Below are 21,226 nucleotides of genomic sequence, written 5' to 3'. Positions count from 1 at the left end.
AAATAAAGATTCAAAATACAGTAAAAAAAAAAGACACCACAACAAAGGTAATAAAAAAAAAAATAATAATAATAATAATAATAAATGAATAGAGAAAATTTTAAAACACAAATAAGTGATTAAAATCGTGTAAATAATCTGTAAATTAAACCGTGCTGGTGCTCCTGTGTGTGGTGCAGTGAGCCATCCGCGCCGTGAGGCGGCGCTGCAGTCCTGAGGATCTCCGTCCAGGTGTAACATCACAAACAGCTGCGTGAGTCACCGGTCAGACGGTAACAGGTGTCTCCTCCGTCACAAACACCGGAGGCACCGGACCGTGCGGGAGCTGCGGGAGCTGCGGGAGCTGCGGGGGCTCGAGACGAACGATGAGCGTGGACAAGTTTAGAGAAGTTTTTGCGGGGCGGAAGTGAGAAAGGTAAAAGTTTGACGTTGATTTTTATTTTCTTATCTGATGAAGTCGAGGCGACGCGGAGTGACACGTCCACGTCTTCACGTCCTGCAGGAACAGGTGCATCCAGCCGCACAGGTGACGCTCACATCGACACTGCTGACTTTATCTGAGTGTTTCTGCAGAAATAAATGTTATAATTCTATAAAACACAGAATAAAACATGAGCATACATTTTATTTATTTACAACCGTAACAAAAGAATAGTTGTAAATACGAACAGCCTACATGTTATGGAACATTAATCCTGAAAATCAAATGAATTTATGTTATTAATAAAGCGGAGACAAACCAGGTGAAAGGAGATTTTGGGCTTTTAAGCTTCCATAATATATTTTCTATAAGATTATAGCGGAGAAAACTTCCAAAATACACATTTAGATGTTTTTTCTCAGTTCTGAAAATATCAATTTGCATGTTTTTTTTATTATTATTATTATTATTATTGTTATTATTTATTATCATTATTATTTATGCAATTACATTTTGAATTGCTTTTTATACATACATTATCATTATTGTTGTTGTTGTTTTTGTCACCGTTTTTGTACATTATTATATTTATTTGTGTTTATTCTGTTTACTAATAGTGTTATTATTTAAGTAGTAGTAATTGATAATTTTACTTATTTATTTTATTCATTTGCATGTTTTTTTTTTTAAATTAAAAAAAGTGATAGCCTATAACTGGTTAAATGTTTTGTCGTGTTCACATGTGGTGTCTTATTTCTGGTCTAAGTTTTTTCTTTTTTTTATACTCTGAGCCAGAACTCTCAGCAGCATTTACCAAACTTTCCAGTTTTATTCTTGTCTATATTTTAAAGGCTGGTTTAATTTCTTTCATAAATGTGGGGAAAAACGCAATGAGCAACTTGGCAAGAAATGCCCCAAACACTTTTTGAAATTTTTAAAATCAGAGATTTTAAGCATTTTTTTCAGGTCGTTTCCCTGTTTTTTGTTTGTTTCTTTTTTTTTTCTTTTTTCTTTTTTTTTTTTTAACTTTCCAGGGTTTTTGGTTGTGTTTTTTTTTTTAAATTTTTTGTTTTTTTTAAATATATTTTCAGGTAATTTTCTTCTTGCTGATTTCTGGCTAACTTCCGGGCCATTTTTTTCTTAAGTTGCTCATTGCCTTCTTCCCACGTTTTTGGAAGAAATCAGGCCAGTTTTCTCAGGTTTCAGGGAGTCTTAATATTTCTGTCTCTGTCTCCCAGTTTAACTCCACCAGTCGCTCCATGTGAACCTTCTCAGTCATGAAGCGGAACAAAACGATCGACGTCCGGCGAGCCCTCGCTCTGGCCAGCACCTTCAACTTCCTGTGCTCCTGCGCCTCGGCCTGCCTGCTCCCCTTCCTCACGCTGTACCTCCGACAGCTCGGTCTGACTCCCGCCATGACGGGCATCGTCATGGGCGCCAAACACGTCATAACGCTGGTGTGGAGCCCCGCCTCCAGCCTGCTCTCCAAACACTACAACAAGAGGCGAGCGGTCATCGGCGGCTCGCTGGTGTGCTCGGCGGCGGCAGCTCTGGTGCTGCTGTTTTTCCCGGCCACAGGTGTGCACACGCACACCTGCAACATGACGGATGTGAGAACTCAGAGCGCGGTCACGAGCAGCGTGACGCCGGCCACGTTATTGAGAACTCACCCCAAAGTCGACCCATCTCCTGTTTCCCGCTCTGCCGTCACTCCGCCTGCAGAAACGCTCGCCGAGACCAAATCTGCTGCTGTTACGACCACGAAAACTGACGATAAATCTCGTCAGCTTCCACAGGAGGAAACATCGGCGGCGGTGGTCCGAGCCGGAGAACCAAAGACCAGCAGCTCCGTGACGCCACAAACCACCACAGCAGCTCCATCGAGGAACAAAAAGTCAGAGCGAGGAGAAAAGACGCCGGATGGCGAGCAAACGGTGACGCTCGCTGAGGCTAAATCTGCTGCTGATACGACAAGAAAAGCTGCACTCGATCGGCACGACGAGGACAAATCCCGTCGTCAGGACGACGTATCAGCCGCTGAGAAACCGAGGACCAGCAGCTCCGTCACGCTAAAAACCATCTCCGCAGCTCCAGTCAGGAACAAAAGGTCCGAGCGAGGAGAGAAGACGACGGATGGCGAGCAGACGGAGGGCGAGTTTGAGTTCCTCGGCAGCCTGAAGGTGATGGACCCTCAACACCAGCTCTTCTTCTTGGTCCTCATCACCGTGTCGGTTTGGGAGGTCGCGTCGGCGCCTCTTGAGTGGACCGCGGACGACGGCTTGTACGAGTATTTGGACTTTGCGGACGCCTCTGATCGCTACAGCAGCACCGGGGTTTGGGGTCTACTCGGAGCGGCGTGCGGCGTTGGAGGAGCTGGCGTCCTGGTCAGCCAGTTGCGCTGCCTCATAGCTGGTCAGACGCCTCGGAGCGCCGTGCATTTCTGCTGCTACGCCGCTCTGTGCGCTCTCACCCTTCCTGCCGCCGCCTGTCTTCCTCTCTACCTGAATAAGAAGCGAGATCGAGCCAACGGGCTCCTGAAGGCGGTGCAGCTGGTGCGCGGCTCCCCCCGCGCTCTGCTCTGCGCCGTCACCGCCCTGCTGGTCGGTGTGACAAACGCGGCGGTGGAGAACTTCCTCCTGTGGCAGATGCAGGATCACGGGAGCAGCGAGCTCCACATGGGGCTGTCCCTCGCCCTCGCTCTGCTGTCACAGGCCGCCTTCCCTCTGCTGGCCCCCCGCGTGTCCAAGCTCCTCAGCCCGGGTCGTGTCCTCGCCGTGGCGGCGGCGAGTCTCGGGCTGCAGTGCTTCTATTACTCCTTCCTGTGGGGGCCGTGGGCGGCGCTGCCCGCTCAGGTGTTGAGCTGTTTTAGCGGCGGGGCCCTCTGGTGGGCCGTGAGGATGCAGTGCGAGGACATCGCCACGCCGGGCGCCGAGAGGAGCGTGAGGAGGGTCTACGGCGCTCTGTCTCTACGCCTTGGTGGCGCGATGGGGAGCTTCGGCGGAGGCTTCGTGGTGCAGAGGTTCGGGCTGGCGTGGCTGTTCAGAGGGGCGGCGCTGGGTGTGATGGCGTGGTGCGTGTGTCTGCCTCTGCTGCAGTGGAAGGCTCCTCGCCAGCGCAGGATCAACTATTCTCGGCTTCTGGCGGCAGACGCCAGCGAAGCGAGTGACTCCGAGTCGGAGCAGGAGCGAGACTGGCTGGAGAAAGCCATGGAGGACGACAGAAGCAACAACAACTACGGACGCAGGACAAACCACTAACGCGTGCGGCGTGAGAGCACGAAGAGACGCTTCAGAGAGCGCGGAGAGCGTTTAGCTTCCCAAAATCACTGAGTCATTTCTGTCAGTATGGAAACGATCTTTTCCCAGCAGGCCTCTGCTCACAGACGCCGCTCTTCATCATCAGGGAGCAGATCAGACGACAGACGAAAACGTTGTACGTTTCTGCAGACGATGATACGTTTATCAGCATTTTTAAAGTGACGGTATAAGATCTGACGTCATCAGGAGGGGGACGAGATGTTCACGACCAACAACAACAAAAGCCGTTTTGATTTTCTGTTCGACTTCTTTCAGGCACAAAAGCATTTTTTTTTTTTAAACATGCTGCGGTCGTGTTAAATTATCGCAAAAAGTGATTTCGCTGCATTTCCTGCCGGGTTAGTGCCACAAAAAGGAACAAAAAAAAAAACACGAGGCTTTGACGAACAAAGCAAAGCAGAAACGGGATACACAGACGGCGAAACAACAGAAAGTCAAACTGTCGCACTGAACACAAGCGAGAGGAAACCAGGTCGAGTCAGCATGAAATTAAAAGCAGAGGACTAGAAATGTACGATGCAGGACGCATAATGTAAAAATAAAATAATACAAAAAAATAGACCAAAAGGAACAATAAAAGCAATAACTCCACAAATAAAAGGAAATAAAAGAGATAAAACATAAACTAAAAGGGTAAAATAGTCAAAAAAAAATCAAAATAACTAAAAGAAATAAAAAGACAAAATAAAAGTGGTTGTTTTTACGGAGATGTTGCTGCATTTCCAGCCGGATTAATGCCACAAAAAGTGAAAAATGACTTTTTTCCTGGCAGGTTAGTGGTACAAAAGCGGTTATTTTTTGACACCAACATCGTTTCCTGCTGAGACGGTACCACAAACAGTGTTTTTTTGGGTTTTTTTTGCAGAGATGTCGTGTTTCCTGGTGGCGCAGTGGCATTAACACCGGGACAGTGTCTCCAAAAGCGGTTGTTTTCAGAGACATCGCTCAGTTTCCTGCTTGAATAGTGACACAAAAAGCTTTTTTACTGAGACTTTTCTGTAGTTTCAGCTACATAACAACATGCACGTATAACGTCTCCACCAGGGCTCAGCTGATATTGTTTTTTTAGGGCCGATACTGATTATTAGTACTTAATGAGACCGATAACCGATATTTGGAACCGATATGCATTTACAATAAAAATGAAAATATTTGTTGAAATTTAGAATTTGGAAATACAACAAACACCAACACAAAACTTGTGTTTAAATACCTTTAGCAAATCTTTAATCAAAGCTGCGACATTCAGCATCACATACAGCAAGTTCCCTGCAACTTTATTTTATGACTTTCAGTGAAAATAAATATAAAAAGGTTAAAAAGTTCCTCCTATTCTGGCACTTTCTTAGCATGTATTGCAGACTGTCTTCCCTGGTGATGGTTTAGTGTAATACGCACACTTTTTCACTTATTTATTTCAGCATATATTTAACGGCAAAATGCCAAATTTCGCCTCGATAACCAGCCAGGCCGATAATCTGTATCCACGTTTGCAGAAACGTACATTTATTGTGCTGTTTTGGTTGCAGCTCAGCCCAAAGCAGGATGACTGATGATTGACAGGTTTAATCAGAAAATAAACGCTGACTTCTGACTCTCATCGCTGCTCATAATTTTTCCATCATCACGAAATGTTTGTCGCATCTGGTCTGTAGACTGTCGGCAGCCGCACTGATGGACTTTGGGGAGCCACCTGAGCCTTCACAAATTTGCATTTGCATAAACAGTCATTCCCTCACAGAGCAAACGTGCAGCGGGATTTTGGGTGGGCGGCAGCAGGAGGACGCGGCTCCAGTGTAAACAGCCGCCGTGTGCACAAGGTGAGGCTGAGCTGCGGCCTCCTGCTCCACCACACCCAGCGCTGTTTGTCTAAGGTCCCCGCCGCCAGTCTGTGCCTTTCTGTGCTCTGTGTGAACCGAAAAACCGATTAAACAAACTGAACGTTAATCAGTCGTGTGTGTTTAACGGCTGTGAGTTCAGCAGCTTCACGCTGCGTGGTGAGATTGTCGTTATGTGGGCGTGAGCTGGTGTGTTAATTAGTGTCAGACGGTGTTTGTTTGACCTGTGTTTCAAAGTCACTCTGAGAAACACGCCTCGTATCAGATGGCTCATTATGACCTGTTAGATAACTGCAGAGCGCGGGGCCAAATGTGGGTGACAGAAGCTGCAGTTTGATGCAGCAAAGTCAAATTTCACAGATATAAAAAGCTCCCTAGTGGGTTTTTTTTGTGCAGAAAGTTTCTTTATTTTGCTGTTTTTTAGTCTATTACAGACACTCCTACTGTGAAGAGTTAACTTACAGGCAAGGCAACTTTATTTGTGCAAAACATTTCATACACCAGAGCAATTCAAAGTGCCTTACAGAGGAATAAACGTCATACATTAAAGGATGCAGACTTACAATAGAAGAGTAAAGGGATATAAAAGGTCAAATTAATCACTAATAATTGTATTCTGTACTTATCCTAAAAGAATCAGCTGTTTTACAGCAGAAGGATCTTGCAGCATTAACTTCTCTTGAGGTTTTGCAATAAATAAATATTCTTACATTTCATATGAAGAGCAATCAGCAGCCAAAATAAATGTTTGCTTTAGATCCAAATCATCTACTTCCAGAGAAATACCTTCACACTGTTTTTTTTGGGGTTTTTTTTTACAGTTTGGGGAACAGTTTTGAGTTTTTGAGTGTGATAATAATCCAAAAACATCAATATAATTAACGTAATCAGCTGCAGTGAAAAGTGATGGTGAATATTGATTCTCCTGTGATGTTAGAGAGCAGCAGACCATTGAAACAGCAGCTGGCTGTTATTTTATCCTCTTATTTAATGTTTGAGCTCCTGATTTAACTCCACACATTTACACTCTTTTGGAAACAAAGTCCGTATTCAGTTTAAATAAATGGATTTAAACACAGCGTGGAAATGTTACATTTACTCAAGTATTTGTACATTACTAAATCTCAGAGGCAAATATTATTACTTTTTTCTTCACTACAGTTGTCTGATAGCTTAAAGTTACTTTAAAGATTACAGTTTCATATTTAAAATGAGAGATAGAGTGCATATATAATACTTTTTATTTTCAGCACTTTTAAAGGTCTTTTTTGTTGTTTTACTTTTTTTTTTGCTTTTTTCCGGTAGTTTTTTGTAACTTTAATTTTATTTTATTAAAATTATAATTATGAGGATAATAATTATATGTTTTTATTATTATTATATGCATTTAGTGATTTATTGCTAAAAGCGTTGCCTGTATTGTCCTGTGTTATTTCCTCCTGTCAGCAGATGTCGCCCCGCAGCTCAGATCAGCTCCTCCGCTCCTCCTGCAGCTCTCATCCCTCCTCCTCCTCTGCAGGAGTCGCTTCAGCATCTGTTGGCTGCTCTCCTCCCGTTATTTTCCCCTCACACATTCAGCAGGGCTGCATGGACCTCTCTGCCGTTAAATATTAACTCCCAGGGCTGCACATATTTGATTTTTTTCTCTGCAGAGTGTTTGAGAAGGAGACTTTTTGCGAGCAGGATGGAGAAAGAGAGAAGATCCTCCAAACAGTACGGATCTGTGGAGAAGACGCAGCTGGAAGAAGCGGCGGAGAAATCAAGTGAGTTTGGAGAAACGTGCACCACGCATGGTTTGTGTTTGGGGATGCATGTTTAAATAATAGTGTTACTGTTTGAGCTGTATTGCACCAACTTTGAGCAGAGCGACTCAAAGCTTCAGGTCTCTGCAGATTCTCACAGTCAGCATGTTAAAGTTGTCTGTCTGCAGGATTTTAGACCTGAAGAGGGACAGACCTGTAAAAACCCCTGTGTTTCTATAACGAGTGGAGATTTACTGCAGAGTTGTATATTAAATTTAAACGTCGTATGTTTACCAAGAAGATACCTGAAATGCAGTTTATTGATATTTATTTGAAAAACTGCTTAAACATCTTGTTTTGTCCAACCATTAGCCCAAAATATACAGATATTCAGCTACTGCCACATAAAACAAAGGAAGGACACTCATTAGATCATCTGAGAAGCTGGGAATGGAAAATGTTTGCCACGTTTTGACTTAAAATTCACAACATAGTTGGCCGAAAGTGCAATAATGTGAACTTCAACTGGGCAAGCAGAAAATTCAGAGAAAACTAAGATCCTTGTAATAAATACTATAATAATATTTTTAGTCATTGCTTGAGAATATTTTCCCTGTTATTCCAAAATATATATATATTTTTCCAGGAAAATTCCATAGAAACCAACATAAAATTAGAGTTAATGGAGACACCTTAAATTTTTTAATTGATCGTGAGATTTTAGTTTTGGCGTTCCTCAAGGCTCTGGTCTTGGTTTTCTGTTATTCCCATTCTACAAGCTTTGTTTCTGTAATAATAACAGAGACAACGCTGTGTTTCCACCAGCCGTAATGCCATAAAAAGCCATCACAATCCATCAGGGATTGTGCATCCAGATGTGGGGATCAGACGCCAAAACATGACTTTTTTTTCCACAACAAACATAAATACTGTAAAAATGTGCAAATGTAACACGTGCGTGGTTTGCAGAAACGTACAACGGCAACATTTTTTCCAGCAATGGGGTTGGCATTTTACTGCAAGAACACACACAGACACACATCCATTTTATTTTATTGCTTTCTATTGGAGCACATTTACCACACGGTTGACTTTAAGTGTGCCTTTAGGGTGTAACAATATTACTGTAACTGAGTTCTGTTCAAAAACACACTGACTTTAAGAGATAAAAAAGAACTGACACTCAGAAAAAAAATAATTGTTTCTTTAGATAAACACACTGTAACAGTAACACAGAAATTTAGATTTAGTATTGATTACTATTAAAGTAATTTATTGAGTCTGCTGGAGGGCTTGAAGCAAAATAATTGAAACAAAATGAGGCTGTTTCAACAATAAAACAAATTGCCTGCTGATAGTTAATATCTTTGCATTCCTGTCAAGATCAAGATGAACTTTAATGTCCCCTAAGGGACATTTGTCTCGGGCTTCAGTATTATGCAAAATTGCAACTTTGGAGACAGTCAGTTGATACAATGAGGTGAAACACACAGAACAATACAAACAAAACACTGATTATGAGGATCAAATGTCACCTCGAAATGAGGAAAGAAAGTTTGCATTGCCTTCAAGTGTTGCCTCTCTGATCACAATAATATTGCACCAAAAAAAGAGCAATGCTGAATCAAATCATTCATTTTAATTCTTTTATAAACCCCGCTATCACAAATCACAATTTGCCTCAAAGGGTTTTTACATCATTCAACATCCCTCAGGCCATCACATCCGGAAAAACTCCCTAAAAAAACGTTTTAACGGAGAAAAAATGATAGAAAACTCAGGAAGAGCGACTGAGGAGGCATACCTCCTCCAGGACGGATAGACATGCAATAGATGTCGTAAAGAACAATAAAATAACAGTAGATAATAGACAAAATAATGCATTGAAAAAGAGACAGAAACAGAGAGGGAGGGACAGAGGGGTAGAGATGCAGAGCAACAACAAAAAAAACAAACAAAAAAACAAAACAAACAAAAAAATGGCAAAACATACAAAAAATAAAATATTTTTTTTAAAAGTTCATAGATGTATTTAAAAATTAATTAAAAATGTAATTGCATAAAGATTAAAAAAATATGAATGAAGATAAAAAGAAAGATAAGATAAAAAAAAAACAATAGCAATGTCATGCACAAGGATAAAAGTAAGATATGAAATGAGCTATTACACAAGCATAAAATAGGATAAAATAACCAGAATTAAAGCAACATAAGTTAAAATAACTTATGAAACGTAATACACATGCAGATCAGCAGATGCATGTGCAGGTTAGAGGAGTGTTTGTGCAACCCTGAGTGATCCGGCGTGTATGATTGTAACGTCTTTTCACACAAGGTCAGGTAATTAAAAGCTGATCAGAGCTCTGCTGGATGACTCATCGCTCCCGGTGAGGAGGAGGAGGAGCAGCAGCGGTGCAGTTATTCAGTGAGGTATTAGTGGAGTCTGATCGGATCATAGCAGGGGGCTGAATGTGATCTGGTTTTAACATTTAGAGCTGCAGGTTTGACTCTCGTTCATAAAGTCATGTGTGTTTGTCTCTGACTGTAAACGTTAAGTTTGTCTTCATGTCTTCATGTGTCTCCAGAGTCTCTTCACGGCCGTGATAACAAATTTGGTTCCTTGCACAAACATTCAAAACCCCCGTGTTCAGAGGCCGTGTCCTGGTTGGCTCTTTGCTGCATGTCGTCTTATATGTAATAAATTCAAAAAGTCAAAAAATAATAATATTTTTTAAAATTCTGTTGCATTACAACGTGTAATTAAAATCAATTTGCTTTATTGGAAGAGTGAACGTGTGGCTACGTTTAGGTGCAAAAACACGTGGTTGTGGTTTGGGAAAGATCATGTTTTGGCTCAAAATACCTGGTTTTGGTTGCAGAACACCTGGCTGGAAAAAACTGGGAAAAAAGGTAACAGCTCACTACAAAACACCCACGTTTGAAGGCTGAAAAGCTGAAGGAAATGCATCACGTTGTCCGTAAAAACACTTTTTTTGTGGTTAAGAAGCCATGTTTAGGGCTAAAAAGCAAGAATAACAGCGATTTGCCACTTAATAACATTTATTTCTGGGGCTGAAAAACTGGGGGAACAGGATGGGTCTTAAAACCACACAAACAGCAATGATATATTAAAAAAACTCACTTTTGGTGATTGAATTGTAGCTGGATAAAGAGCGATGGGTTTCTAAAAACACTTATATTTGGGCGTATTTCTGATATTTATGGTGCTTTTGTCATTTGTTTGTTTGCAGTTGAACATTAAATGTTTTAATCTAAAAAACAAACAAATAAAACACGTTTAAAGACTCAAAATGCCACGATTATAACTGAATCAATGTGCTTTGTTCTCGTGTGTCTCTCAGCAGAAGATGTCGTTTCAATGGCCGACTCCACCATCACGGTCGAGGACATCGAGGGCGAGCTGTGCAGAATCGAGCGGATAAGAGACATCCTCATCCGGAGAGAATCTGAGCTGAGATACATGTAAGATCTGCTTCTTCAACACGACTTCTTATCTCCAGTAAATAATCAAATTTGGTTTATGATTAACCCTTTGTAACTTGAGCAAATTGGCTTGATTTCTCTCAAAAACCTGGGAAGAAATCACTGAGCAAAAACAAAGTAATCACCTCAAATTAGCAAAATATTAGTAAAAAACAAACAAAAAAAGAACAAAGAAATTACCTGAAAATTAGCAGGAAAAAGTTTTTTAATTAAAAAAATAGCGGAAATGACCTGAAAAAAGTGCTTAAAAATTATAATAAATCTGTAACAGTTTAAAACTGTAATGTTTCAAATGTAATTATGATAATTGGCTATAAATATTGTTTTTCCTTAGCTTTCTTCCTTTTTTCCCTAATCGTCTCCAAAGATTTTCAAAATAATTTTCTGACTATGTTGCTCTAAGCTGCTTATTGCCTTTTTTTTCCTTTTTTTTTTTTTTAATATTTTGGGTTCAAAGGTCTAAATTTTGTTAAAACCGTCTGAAAGCAGCACAAAGAAAGTGATGTTGATTCAGGCTCCAAAGGGTTAAAGATTGGATGCAGACACGCAGTGATGACATTAGATGATAAAACATGCTCCTCTTCTATCATGTTGCACTGCTTGCTCCTCTGCACACACACACACACACACACACACACACACACACACACACACACACACACACACACACACACACACACACACACATACACACAGAGATCTCAAAAGCCGCCCTTCACTCTTTACTCTCTCATCCTCGCTTTTAATTTTTTCACTCTTTTTCTGCGGAGACCGTCCTCATTATTTTGACACATGAGGACAGAGGTGGTGGAGCGCAGAGGGAGAACGGCGGCCAGCACGGCTGCACGCTGCGAGCACACGATGGATCACAGAAACAGAGAAAAACACTTTTATTTAGGTTTTTGCTTTTGTTTTGCTGTGTGAGCCCTCAAAATAACTGAACAGTGATGAATGTCGGTGGTTCATGATGACTTTTATCAGTTTTACATCAAGTTTTCGCTCCCACGTTCACCAGAATCCAGACAGTGGAAATGATGCGTCCGCTCCCAATAACGGACTGTTTTCTCGTCTCCACCTGCATGCATGTTTCTGCAAACCATAAATATGTGGCATTTGTGTGTTTGGCGGGACACCCAGGAGAGAACGCTCTGTTTAAGACCAACAAACAACAACCCTGCATCCTAAATATTTGGGTCTGCGCCCTGACTGAGAGCTTTCTCAGCCTGCACAGTCCTGCAAACACGTTTGTTTATAGTGATGAGCCAAATCAATCAGGGACATTTGAGTATTTTGTCCTCTTTGGCGCAAAGACTTGAGACGTGTGACCTCTTCAATGTTTTGGAATAAGCTCAGAGTTTTGGGTTTGGCACCACACGAAGAAACCCATTGTTAAAGCACAACCTGCGTTTCTAAAAACAGCCTCGGCAGTGTTTCTGTCACCAAACCTGGATGTTTTTAGCGGCACACTGTGGCATGTCACGCTGACTGTTTTAATGGCACATTGCAGCATCTTGCAGCAGCGTTTTGAAGCAGTTTGTGTTACTGAGAAAGGGTGGGTTTTTTTTTACCCAAACTTGTATGTTTTTTTGTCACGTCCTAATGTTTTCCAGTGGTGTTTGGGCCGCAGAGTGTAGGTGTTATGTCATGTCGGCATTTGTGGTTCTGAATCTGGCTGAATTTTCTATAAGACCTGGGTGTCACATCGCAATGGTTTGTAGGTGTTTGAGGCACCAAATCTTCGTGTCTTTATTGACACATCACAGCGTTTCCCAGCAGCTTTTGAACCACTGAATTTTAAAGCTTTTAACCGACATATCACAGCGTTTCCAGTGACGTTTGAGCCACAGAACCAGGGTAATTGTTGCATTTACCAGCAGCATTTTAATCACCAAACCTGAGTGTTTTTCACGGCCCATCCCTGATTTTCCAGCGGCTTTTGCTCTTCTGAACCTGGGTGTTTTCACCGACGCATTACAGCATTTTCCCAGCTGTGTTTGCTGCCTTTAAGCCACGGACCACCGCTGTGTTTCTGACCGACCTGTTCCTGCTTCCTCGGTGACTTTTGTGCCATTAAATGTGGGATGTTTTAGCCAAAACATGATGTTTCCTAAACATAAACAAGTAGTTTTCTGAGCCAAAACCTTACCCACGTATCCACATCACTGTTAAACATTTCAACATATCCGCTACAAAGTAATGCAAGTAATGCAAATGTATCATTTATGGTGCTGCAGGAACGTACCATGGCAGCAGTTATTTTGGTGCTTGCGTTGCCGTGCTGCACGCAACATTAGTCGTGTTTTACTGAAATCCTGCTTTTGATGCAGCACTGACACTTTGACTGCGACATAAACACGACACGTTTGTTCGGTCTGAATAACACTCCTGAACGGCAGCGTGAGTCATCCTGAAATACATACTGCTGAAGCACAGCACAGTTCAGTGTTTCTACCACTGTAACAGCAGCCTACACACACACACACACACACACACACATACACACACACACGCGTGTGCGACGGCGCCTGATGTTTTGAATCAGAGTCCGACGGTGAAATGAGATCTGATAGTGTCAGCTGTGATTCACTCAGAGGGCAGCGCGTCGCTGTTATCTCAGCTCATAAACTCACACACCTCGCCGTCATCTCAGGACCGTTTTCTATGATTTCAAAGCCCGTTGAAGAGGAAAAAAACAAATTTGGAGATCAGGTTTATATTTCTCACACTCACATCACCTGCTTTTTGTTTTCCACTCAGGATGGACGACATCCAGCTCTGCAGAGAAATCACACGGCTGAAGACGGAGCTGCAGAAACTCGTCTCTCTTCCAGGTAAATTAAAAAGCTTCAAAAGTGTCTCACTGCGTGCCGTTTGTCGTATTTAACCCGCAGGCGTTTTACTCACGCATTCTTTTTTATTTGCTGTACTATCTCTGAAGAAATGACAGCAAACTGTAGCAATGTGTTTTTTCTCACCAGCAGTTAACTGTGAGAGGAGGCCTGGAGGGAATTTAAGTGTCAGAACGAGCTGGTTGTGAATAAAAATGCAGCTTTTTAAAAAAAAAAACTTTTCAAGTATCCTCAGACAAAGACAGACTTTATATAACAATTCTACTCTCGAAGCTTTCCTGCAGAATCTTGGTTTTATACTTTCATACTCTTCTGTTAACTGAGTTTGTAGATGACGGCTCTGCTGCAGAAGTTTGTTTTATCTAAAATAAAGTTTTCCTGTTGACATCTGACAGTTCTGGATTTTAGTGAGCTGAATTCATATCAGGAGTGATGCAAAATAACAAGCCCACATGGTGGTTATATAGATGGTAGTAATAAAATAATAAAGCATCCAGTAAAATGGACTAAAATGTATGAATAAATAGTCAATCAGTAAATAGATAAAGTTCAATTAAAAGCCAAACTAAAAAGATAAATCTTGAGTTTTCTTTTTAAAATTTCGCCCCCCTCTGCGGCCCTCAGGTCTGCAGGCAGGCTGTCACACAAACATGGACCATAGAAACACAAAGATGCCTCACCGTGAGTTTTAGTTTTGATTTTTGGGACTTTTAAAAGGTCACGGCCAGAAGACAATGAGGGTACGAGAGGACTCATAAGATTAACGCAGATCTGATAAAAAAAAGACCATTAAGATCTTTAAAAACTAATAAAAGGATCTTAAAATCAGTCCTGTCCTGTTTTGCTCGGGTTCACGATGTCGGTCTGCCTTTTTCTTTTTCTTCTCCTTTAATTTATTTATTTTCTATTTTATTTCTAAAGCGACCTTGAGTTCTTAAAAGGCGCTACATAAATCCAATGTATTAATATTATTATTATTATTATCATCATGTGACTGTTGAACAGACGACGACAAGTCGAAGGAGGACAGAGAGAGAGAGGAGGAGCTGCTGCAGCAGATCAGCAAGCTGGTGGAGACCAGAGACTTCCTGGTGGACGATGTGGAGTTCGAAAGGCTCAGGTGAGCTGCTCTGTATATCTGATACTTCAGTGCAACATCTCAGACTGTTGATCAAACTGTGAGTTTTTTAAAGAATTTTCTGATCCTCATGTCTTTAAGTCTTATTATGTATATCTATAATAGTGATCCACCGTCACTCAGATGATTTATTTTCAGTGTTAAATTAGCTTTCACCACTTTTAAGAAGAAAGTTGTTAATGCGAAAGAAAATATCTTTGAGCGACATCGTGATCGCTCTCAGAAAGACTGCAGGGATGCAAGAGGACGTAGATAAACGTTATTAATAACAGCGGTGAAATGCACATGTTAGAGCAGCTCGGGACTCAGGAGGAGAGGAAAGTGCAAAAAAAGTGAAAAAAGTGTTGTGAAACCGTTAAAGTGTAACAAAAGTACAAATTAGATGAAATGAAAATTAGTGTAAATCATAATTACCTTATCATATTGATCAGTGTGTACATTACTATCTGATTTTATCTTATTTTACAGATTTATGTATTTTTAATGATATAATTCTATCATATTTAACAGTTTTACTTTTTGTGTTTTGTTATGTAATTTTAGCATATTTTATTGTGTTATGTTTTATCATTTTATTTATTTATTTATTTTTTTACTGAGTCCTTCTTAATGACACATTTTCTAACCTTCAGCGTGGATTTTGGGGTCAAAGTTTGATGTAAATGCTCTGAGTGGAGGATTGTGTGGATGCAGCAGATATTTAACATGGTTAAGAAAATCTTCCATACTTGACAAATAAATAAATATTGTCCTTCACAGGGAGAGAGAGGAGGACAGAGAGATGGCCGCCTTCTTACAGTCCAAATTCCCCAAAACTCTGACTCCAAAAGGTGAGTGCAACCATGAAGCTGTCGTGTGCAAACTCCCAATTAAAGAGAAATCTCTGACTGCAGTTTTCTCTGCAGCACCGTGTGTGTGTGTGTGTGTGTGTGTGTGTGTGTGTGTGTGTGTGTGTGAGAGGTGTGAGGACTTTTTCACGTCGGCGAGTTGTAATCCTCTCGCCTCTCGCACACACACACACACACACACACACACACACACACACACACACACGCCTCGGTAATCCCAAACATTTCACTGCTGAACGATTCGGTGACACCTGCAGCTCCTGGTGGTCACAGCGAGATTCTTAAAACTGCAAATCACCTTTAAACAGCTTCTGTGAGAGAAACACAACAAAAGAGCAGCTGATGTCTCTGTTTACACAAGACGATAACACGGCTGACTGCAAAACACGAGGCGGGTTTCCGTTAACCCTCAAAATACGCCTGAAAAAACTCCATTTATCACAAAAAGTCTTTACGCTCGCAGAAGGTGGTATGTCAGGTGATTTTTAAAAAGCCATATTTTGCAAAACTACAAGGGAAACACTTTTAGTCTTTTCTAGGTCACATGATGCTATGGCTATGAGCTTGTCAGCAGGAACTGGCTCCCATGATGCAGCAGGAGCTACAAGAGCTGTTATTGCATCACATAACTCTGAGAAAGTTGAGCAGATCATCCAAAATTTTTGAATCCACAATTCCTCTGTGAAATCGTGGACTATCAGCTCCCAGAAATCCCTCATACGTGGCCGCTCCCACGCATAAGGGGCTCGCCTTTCCATCACGGCTCCATAACACGCCTACGTGGCCTCGGATTGGAAATGGTTAGTTTGGTGGCTACAATAGAAATAAAGCTGCTGATGTTTTGAACATCCATCACATGCTTTTTGGAATTTTATCACCAGAGGAAAGTTAAATAACATCACCCCAATGGAAACGGATTTCTCGTGATTGTGTTTTATAAATTTATATATATCGCCTAGGTTTTTTTGCAAATCTGTGATGGAAACCCACCTCTTATTCTGGGAGGAAAAGCAGTGACATCTCAGTAAAACAGAATTGCATGTCATGACACTATCCTGACAGGAAATGTAATAATGTCTAGGTCAACAAAACAATCACTTTTCTTGGAAATAATCCAGCAGAAATCACAGCAAATCTCTTAAAAATGAATCACTTTTTGTGGCAGTATCCCAGCAGGAAATGCGGTAACATCTCCAAAAAATAATTTGTATTTCATGGCACTATCCCAACAGGTAACACAACAATATCTCAATAAAAAGTTTTATTGTGGCCGTATTTCTGCAGGAAAAACAGCAACGTCTCTGTTTAAAAAAAAAAGGACAAATGCAGCGATGTTTCAGCTGAAAACTGCTTTTTCAGCCACTGTCTCTGCAGGAAATAACGTGGTCTCAGTGAAAAACAGACACTTTTCTCAGCACTGTCCCTAAAACACAGAGACAGGTCGCTATAAAAAACCCACATATGGATGCATCAGAGCCGCTGGAAATACAGCAGTGACTCAGTAAAAAAACGAGCAGCTTTGAGTGTTTGCTGGTCTCAAACAAACTGCAGCTCGTATGTTTGAGACGTGTGAAATTTGCAGTTTGCGGAAACGTACGACGCCAGCATTTTGTTCTGGTGACTCGGCTGCGATCAGAGTGTGAACGTGCTGCAGAAAATACGAGTTCACTGTCACGTCTCCTTTTCAATCAGGTGCTTTACAAGATCAAAAAGTGGCGACCAAATCTCAGCAGACGTCGGCGCCGTTCATCACTAAAACTGGACTCACACTGCTGAAAGACTGCTGCGGCCTCACCTGCGCCGTCATGTAACTCTGTGTGTGTGTGTGTGTGTGTGTGTGTGTGTGTGTGTGTGTGTGTGTGTGTGTGTGTGTGTGTGTGTGTGTGAAGTGAGATTATCTGCATTCATCTTGATTATGCTCGTTTGAATATGATGTACGAGACGTGTATTATATATTATGTGATCTGCTGCTGTGACATGTTGTGTTTAAACGTCTTGCAGAGGAGAAGCTGACTGACTCATAGATGTAATAATGCTTTGTGTCAAATTACGGTAATCAGATATTATTATTATTATTATTATTATTATTATTATGGCTGCTCTGACTTTCTATCTGTGATGTAAAAGACACTGTGGGGGGTCGATGTCACTGAGGGGAAACTTGCTGTGGTTTTGTAGCAGAGAACTGCAGCCTGGCATTATTGTAATTATTAATTAACCTCTTTTTATAAATCTTTGTTATTACTCAGTTAACCCTTTGAAACCTGGCTTGATTTTCAGAAGGCAATGAGCAACTTATGAAGAAATGACTCAAAAATTACCAAAAAAGATACAAAAGTACCTAAAAAATAGGAAAAAAAACCCACAACAATAATAAAAAAAGGAAATCACCTGGGAAAAAGTGCTTAAAAATAATAATAATTTTGAAAAATAATTTTAAATACATAATGATGATCATATTATATATATTATTTTTGGACATTTTTTTTTTAATTCTAAGGCTACTTTTTTGAACAGTTTAACAGTTTAAAGTTGCTCAATACTTTTCCTCCCCATATTCTTTAAAAGAAAGCAAACCAATTTGCTCAGATCTCAAAAATTTAAATGACTGTGAAGGCATCTGAATGTAGGACTAGAAGACTGAGGTCGATACTGGTTTCAAAGGGTTAACCTTTTGAAATGATTTTGGCTCGATTTCTTTGAAAAAAAAAACACAGGAAGAAGGCAAGAAACGACTCAATAATGAGTAAAAAGCACAAAAAATGTGTGAAAATTAGCCAACAAACAAAGAGGAAAAGGGAAAGTTTTAAAAAAAGGAAATTACCCAATTCAAGTAATTTAAACATATAATTAAAATTTAGTTTTAGAAGTTTTCCCCTGAAAATGTATTTTATCTTTTTTACAGATTGCAAAGGCATTTCTTACCGAGTTACTTAATACTATCCTTCTTAGTCTTATCCTAGTTACTAGTTACTACTTTTGTTTTCGGCAGTCTGAATCCATCACACAAAAAAGTGATCCAGGTTTCAGAGGGTTAACTGTTTGGTCCAGTGAGCAGTAGCAGGACCTCGGAGAGAGCTGCAGTTTATTTAGATGTCAGATGACAGTTTTATGTACAAAAATGTAACTGCAGGAGGCTGTACTGTGATGTACACAGAGTTGAAAAAAGTGATGCAGATTTCAGTTTTTTATTCTGTAATGAAATCCTGAACGTTTGATTGCTGCTCAGTTAACACAACTTAAACCAAAGTCTTTGTCTGATCCTGGTGTAATTCATCTTTAAGTAATCTGAATACTCTTTAGGTTTTGTAAAAAAAAAAAGAAAAAAGATTTTCAAAAAGTCACTTATTTTGTGTGTTTATGACTGTTGAATGTATCATCTTTACAACGCTGTTATAATAAAGACTTTTAATGCTCTTCTCTTTTCAGGCTGCTGAGCATTTTTGTCATAATCATCACGTACGTAAGTCACTGCATTCCTCAGCCAGAAGAAGCTGTGAAAAATATAAATCTTTATATTTTGTCTTTTTTGAAGAATTATTGTCATGTTTATTTGTCATTCATGTTAACACATTTTAAAGGGGAACCACAGACATTTTTAAAAATATTATTCCTACAGTCTAAAATACACGTGAGCGTGAACATCTCTGTCATGTCCAAAACTAAAGCGCTAAAAACTATGATTTCATCGAGTATAACGGCCGGGCACCACAAAAAATGATGGCATTGTACATTTGTGCAAACTACATTACATTTGCATGTTTTATCATCAACATTTCTAAAGTTTTTTTTTTTTTTTGCCAAGTCACTGTTGTGTTTCCTGCTGGGATATTGCCGCAATAAAAGCTTTTTTTTTTTTAATCAGACATCATTGCATTTCCAGCAGAAATTGTGCCACCAAAAGCGAGAAATTTAAGCAGCGTTTAAGATGAACTTAAGTTGTTTTTGTGCCTAAATCCAACCGCATGTTAATCACAGCTTTGCTGAAATGCACAGAAACTTAAATTCTAGGTGCTAAATCGCAGGCAGCTGATGTTTCTCCTCATTAAGAGGCTTTTTCAGTTCTACGTTTTTGCACGAAACATGAAACTTTTGTTGCAGTTTGGCCTTTTGTTCACACAACAACAACAGCGTATGCCCGGCGGATCATGGCATGCATACTACGGCGTTTTCGGTTGTTTTACGGATCGTTTTCACAATGTTATCATATGAACACAGATTTTAAGTTAAGGACTTTTCTGTTTTTAAAAGTGGCCTTAACTGAGGAAGATGAGAGAGGTGAAACGTCTTCAGCAAACCGAAGCAAGTCCAGTGTCCTACGATTTAGCACCAAGAATTACTGTGACCGGGATGACTGAGAGTCTTTACCAACAAAGAAACTTAAAGTTTCCGTATTTCCATCACGAAAAAATCTACAAACAACCGATCTGTGGTTTCCAGAAATGTACAATGTAACATTTATTCTGGCATTTGGGTTGTAAACACCTGACCGACTGTAAACAGCATCTGGTCGCCATCCTGTGTGTTATCACTCTGATCTGTGTGTGTGTGTGTGTGTGTGTGTGTGTGTGTGTGTGTGTGTGTGTGTGTGTGTGTGTGTGTGTGTGTGTGTGTGTGTGTGTGTGTGTGTGTGAGATGTTGTTATCCAGCATTATTATTGTTCACTGTGCTGAGGAGAAAACCAGATGGTTTCAGTTCCACATAGCCTACCATACACACACACACACACACACACACACACACACACACACACACACACACACACACTCTGCAGCCACGGATGAGTCACACACACAGAGATGCAGCACCAGCGAGACAAAGACCACTGAGTTTAATTTGTCTGGTAGAGCAAAAAAAAGATGCGTTTTAGTAGTAGAAATGACAGACATGAGCGGTGCGTGTGTGTTTTTACCTTTCTTTGATTTTCAGAAATTAAACTTCAATTATTGCTGCTGTGTAGCAATGTGTTTGAATTTTGAAAAGTGACAGAAAGAAAAAAATGGTCAGCACAAATCAGCACAACTTTCCAGACCTGAAATCATTAAACCTTGAAAGAGATCTTTTAAATAAAGTATCTAACAGTACTATGGCGGAGTACGCACTACAGTGCACCCAGAGTCTGAATCTACAACCTTTGACATGTTAATATATTATATTATATATAAATATTTTATTATATATTATGACTGAGTTGCCTGAGCAGTGGAGAAATGACTGAAGTGACTTCATGATGCTTAAAGGTGCTTTTTTAGGCTACATGATATCAGAATTCAAAATGCTGTCAAAAATTCAGTTTTTGACATAAACGTCTGAAACTGAAGACACTTTATTTACCCTGACAGCAAAATATTGTCATTTTTTCATTAACATTGGAGCTTTATTTTGCGAGTATTTTTAGCAGCTGTTTACAGTGATGCACTGTGGGCTCAATTTTTGACAATTCGATAATCTATGTGTGTAATTGTGCAGGAAATTCGTGTGTAGATGGTGTGTAGTGAGTTTATGCAGGAGAGTCTTCAGATCACGTGTAGTGAGTTTGGTGTGAATTAAGCAAAAACTGTGGGAGTCG

The 21,226-nt window shown here is 40.4% G+C and overlaps 2 protein-coding genes across 2 annotated transcripts; both read left to right on the top strand.

Annotated features, from left to right (window-relative positions):
* Positions 1 to 100: 100 nt before the first annotated feature.
* mfsd6l (major facilitator superfamily domain containing 6-like) lies at positions 101 to 4,336 on the top strand. Its single transcript, XM_042505195.1, has 2 exons — positions 101 to 526; positions 1,660 to 4,336. The coding sequence occupies exon 2, from the start codon at positions 1,699 to 1,701 to the stop codon at positions 3,676 to 3,678; it is 1,980 nt and encodes a 659-aa protein (XP_042361129.1). The 5' UTR covers positions 101 to 526; positions 1,660 to 1,698; the 3' UTR covers positions 3,679 to 4,336.
* Positions 4,337 to 7,260: 2,924 nt separating this feature from the next.
* Positions 7,261 to 17,468, top strand: zgc:171844 (uncharacterized protein LOC100151763 homolog). Its single transcript, XM_042505810.1, has 6 exons — positions 7,261 to 7,339; positions 10,681 to 10,801; positions 13,580 to 13,653; positions 14,677 to 14,791; positions 15,569 to 15,639; positions 17,350 to 17,468. The coding sequence occupies exons 1-6, from the start codon at positions 7,261 to 7,263 to the stop codon at positions 17,466 to 17,468; spliced, it is 579 nt and encodes a 192-aa protein (XP_042361744.1).
* Positions 17,469 to 21,226: the final 3,758 nt, after the last annotated feature.

The sequence above is a fragment of the Plectropomus leopardus genome, chromosome 17 (assembly GCF_008729295.1).
Source record: "Plectropomus leopardus isolate mb chromosome 17, YSFRI_Pleo_2.0, whole genome shotgun sequence".
Classification (NCBI taxonomy): domain Eukaryota; kingdom Metazoa; phylum Chordata; class Actinopteri; order Perciformes; family Serranidae; genus Plectropomus; species Plectropomus leopardus.
Note: the sequence above shows the minus strand (reverse complement) of the source record. Positions and strands in the feature narration are given on the sequence as shown.

What these genes read in the sequence shown, in the direction of transcription:
- mfsd6l (XM_042505195.1), top strand. Translation starts at nt 1,699, where the DNA reads ATGAAGCGGAACAAAACGATCGACGTCCGGCGAGCCCTCGCTCTGGCC.
- zgc:171844 (XM_042505810.1), top strand. Translation starts at nt 7,261, where the DNA reads ATGGAGAAAGAGAGAAGATCCTCCAAACAGTACGGATCTGTGGAGAAG. An exon ending in GAATCTGAGCTGAGATACAT is followed by an intron (nt 10,802 to 13,579) that starts GTAAGATCTGCT and finishes TTTTCCACTCAG; the next exon opens with GATGGACGACATCCAGCTCT. An exon ending in CAAAACTCTGACTCCAAAAG is followed by an intron (nt 15,640 to 17,349) that starts GTGAGTGCAACC and finishes CTTTTCAATCAG; the next exon opens with GTGCTTTACAAGATCAAAAA.